Source organism: Camellia sinensis, chromosome 7 (assembly GCF_055761805.1).
Source record: "Camellia sinensis isolate YWXY chromosome 7, ASM5576180v1, whole genome shotgun sequence".
In the NCBI taxonomy this organism is placed as follows: Eukaryota; Viridiplantae; Streptophyta; class Magnoliopsida; order Ericales; family Theaceae; genus Camellia; species Camellia sinensis.
Window position 1 is genome coordinate 103455924 of NC_138967.1, and position 4248 is coordinate 103460171.

Sequence of the window (4248 nt, forward strand, 5' to 3'; positions counted from 1 at the left end):
AAGGGATCTCGCTCTTGAAATAATGTCAATCCTCAACACTACGTCAATAATATAATAACAACGTAGTGACCATCGGTTTTGAACAATTCCCAAATAAACAACAAACCATTTCTAGTAACAAAAGAAAGAAAAAGCATGAGAAAGTATGGTTTAAGCTCTATTTATCACATATCGATTGAAAAGCAACATGAGTGGATACAACACATATTTTGGAATAAACCTGGGTATTTCTCGCAGACCTCGGCTTCACGCTCCCAAGTTGTTTCCTCAACACCGTGATTGCGCTACAACACTTTGACTAATGGAATGGTCTTACCCCTTAATACTTGCTCCTGTGTGTCTAGGGCTTGAATCGGTCTTTCCTCATAAGATGCATCCTCATCAACTTCAATATCCGTCCAATCTAAGACGTGAGAAGGGTCGGGTTCATATTTATAGAGCATTGACACATGAAATACATTGTACACTCTTGAGGTTTGTGGTGGTAAGGCAAGACGATATACAACTTCTCCCATCCGCTCTATGATGTCAAAAGGGAAAATAAATTGGGGATATAATTTTCTACTTCTACCAAACCTCATCAGCCCCCTCGTAGGTGAGATTTTTATAAACACATAGTCTCCTACTTCAAAGTACAATGGCCTTTTGTCTCTGATTGGCATAGCTTTTTGACAGCTTTGAGCCATGACTAATCTCTTCCGAATAAGAGCTACTTTCTCGGTGGTTTCATGGACCAGCTCTGGCCCAAGCATAGGTGAATCCCCTACTTCCACCCAACAAACAAGTGATCTACAAGGACGTCCATAAAGAGCTTCAAAGGGCGCCATTTCAATGTTAACCTGGTAACTGTTGTTGTAAGCAAACTCAACTAATGGCAAGTGTTTCTCCTAACACCTTTTGAAATCTAAAACGCACGCTCACAACACGTCTTCTAGAATTTGAATAGTGCGCTCAGATTGTCCATTAGTCTGAAGATGGTAGGCAGTACTAAAATTTGGCTGGATACCCAAGGTACTCTGAAGACCCTGCCACAACCTGGCAATGAATCGAGGATCTCTATCAGAAACTATGCTCACTGGAACCCCATAGAGTCGAATAATTTCACGGATGTAAAGTTTGGCTAAAAACTCAATAGAATCCCCCACACTCATAGCAAGAAAATGAGCTGACTTAGTAAGTCAATCTATAATTACCCATATCGCATCATTACCCTTTTGCATTCTTGAAAAACCAGTAACAAAATCCATTTTAACATATTCCCACTTCCACTCGACAATTGGAAGATGTTGTAATAATCCCGCGGGTCTTTGATGTTCGACCTTGACTTGTTGACATGTTAGACACTTAGACACAAACAATGCTAAATCCTTCTTCATACCCCACTACCAAAACTGACAGCTAAGGTCATGGTGCATTTTGGTGTCTCCATGATGCACCGTTAGGCGAGAGTGGTGGAAATGCCGAAGAACTTCATCTCTAATAGATTCAAGAACAAACAATCGGTCAAAATAACAAACACTCGCATCGGCGTAGACATTCAAACGCTTCTCTTCCTTTTCCTTAGAGATTCTCTCCCGAATAGTCTCCACTTCTGTATCACCCTGTTGTGCTTCCATAACTCGTGTAACTAGGGTAGGTTGTGCGACAATGGTGAACAATGTAGCCTGCTCAGAGGACTCGCAAAGTTGTAAGTCAAATTGACTAATATCCCCCATCATCTTCCATTCCCTCACTGCTAGACTAGCTATGGCACTTACAGATTTTCTACTCAAAGCATCAGCCACAACATTGGCCTTTCCAAGATGATAGTGTAATTCAAAGTCATAATCCTCCATAAATTCCATCCATTTCCGTTGACGCAAGTTCAGATCTTTCTAAGAAAATAGGTACTTAAGACTCTTATGACCAGAGAATACTTTAAATTTTTCTCCATATAGATAATGCCTCCGTAATTTCAAGGCAAATATGACAGTGGCAAGCTCTAGGCCATAGGTCGGGCAATTTCGCTCATGATCTTTTAATTGTTGTGAACCATGTAATGCCTCGAAATAATTACCACAGTACACCACAATAACAATAAACGGCAACAACGGTAAAACAATTATCTTCCATTGACTTCAATTGAGTTTACAAAAGATGAACATATGCGGTATATATTCATAATGCCTGGCCCTAAATCTATAGCATATGTTGTAAACAAAAGAAAAGAAAATGGAAGTTACACAGATAAGAAATGCCCTAAGGGCTTACAGCTTTCCAAGACGGTGTTTGGTTATAACAAAAGTGGACTTAAGTCCAATACAATTTAAGCCCTTGGCTTGTACAAAAATAAATAAAGCAATTAGACAAAAGAAGCTTTCGCTCCAAGTCCTCCCAAGTTATTGCCTTGGCGGAGGCATATCATTAGCACCTAAAATGTTTTTCCCACACAGGGTGATCTAAAGCCGAGTAGAAATAATCCAGCACAGTATATGAATCTTAACAAAGCTATAAGATAAATGTGTATACAATGCTAGTGCCAAAACATTTTATATTACTTTCCAAAACCATGTAGTACCGAGTAATTATCATGGTTAATAAATCATCCCTTTTACAATAGAAAATAAGGCAGTGAATCACACTCTGGGAATTTTAAAACAATACAACCTTTCTCAAAAATTTTGTCCGGAGGAAATCATAAACTGAGACCCATGTAAACGTAGGCTATACAAGCACTACTATTGCCATTTTATGAAAATTTCATCCTCGGGATCGGCACCCATGTATACGCGCGGTTTTCAGGACATTCACCCTAGACACACATGCCAACTTTTTTGAAGTAACTCTTTCCCAGATTCACCCATTTTCTCAAAACGATAACATTTTCAATGTATAAAGTGTGAAGTAATGCTCAATGAAAATGAATGAGAAAAATAGTTTCAATTTTCCTAATTTACATGCAATTTCTACAACAATCATAGCTATCTTCTACCGATAGCGCAAAACAGATATTTCTAAACATATAATTAATATTCCACATAGATAAGCTTTCCGAGTTTCAAAAGGTGAGTGATAATACATATCGAACTCTACCATCCTCATCAATATTTTTCTAATTCAATAATTTCAACGTGAATTCCATTATTTATACACAATCAACATTTGGGACATTTAGAGTAAAATTCTTTTTCTTTCCAAAACAAACCCCAAGTATTAAATCAACCATTTCCACTAAACTCAACATTATTTCCAACGTCAAAATCATTTTCAAGACTCTATTTGAAAAACCCCTTTTTTGATTATTAACCAAAATCCTAGATTCGTTCCAAAAATTCCCAAAATCACAATATTGTTTAGCAATCATAAATAACTAAGTTAAAACTCATAGAAAGTGCAAAGAATCCCTACCTCAAAGCTAGAAGACCAAGGAGAGAGTGGAGAAACCTCAAACAAGCCGAAATCCACTTTTGTTCGAATGAGAGCCCATAAAGTGTTCTACCTTTTTAACAAAGGGAGTAAGGTGAAGAAATCAGTAGATCTTGGTGTTGTTGTAGAGAAAAGGTAAGTTTTAGAGAGAGACTGTGTGTAAATCTAGGGTTTTTAAAGTGTTTAGAGAGAAAGTGAAATGAAAAAGTGACCCAAAAAGGTGGTTCTGCGATCTGATATACGCACAGTTCGCTCGAGCGCAAGTTGTGTCACTCAAGCGACCAGACACAATAAGTTTTACTGCTCGAGCACATAATACAAAATCCCAGTAGTTTTACAGACAAAGGTCGTCGCTTGAGCGAGCTCGAGTGTAAGAAGCCTCGCTCGAGCGAAGAATACAAACTCCCAGTATTTTTGCAAACCTACAAAAGTACTGGAGGTTCACAAAAACTGCTCGAGCGCAAGAAGTGTCGCTCGAGCGAATGAGCAAAAATCTGGGCAACAAAAGTTTGAAAAACAAGCTACCAACTTGTTCCAAACGCAATCAACATATCCCAAAAGCCAAACTCAAAAAGATATAAGGGGAAACAAGACATGGATAACTATATAAGACAAAGATACTTGGATTTGAAACATACAATGAGTCGGGTCTAAACCAGAAACGCTATAACCTCCCCCCTTAAGGAATTTTGTCCCCGAAATTTTAAACCAAATATTAAAACCAAGTTTAAACCAATTGCAACAATGATAGTCAATCAAATTCATCACCATAACGTATCAACCAGTCATCTATTCTCATCAACATGACAAACGAGTTTTCAATACTTAATATATAATTCACAT

General features: G+C 37.9%; 1 protein-coding gene across 1 annotated transcript; it reads right to left on the bottom strand.

Annotated features, from left to right (window-relative positions):
* Positions 1 to 917: 917 nt before the first annotated feature.
* On the bottom strand, positions 918 to 1844 carry LOC145795998 (uncharacterized). The gene is made up of 2 exons (XM_082880962.1): positions 1397 to 1844; positions 918 to 1120 (listed from the first exon to the last, which is right to left on the bottom strand). The coding sequence occupies exons 1-2, from the start codon at positions 1842 to 1844 to the stop codon at positions 918 to 920; spliced, it is 651 nt and encodes a 216-aa protein (XP_082737088.1).
* Positions 1845 to 4248: the final 2404 nt, after the last annotated feature.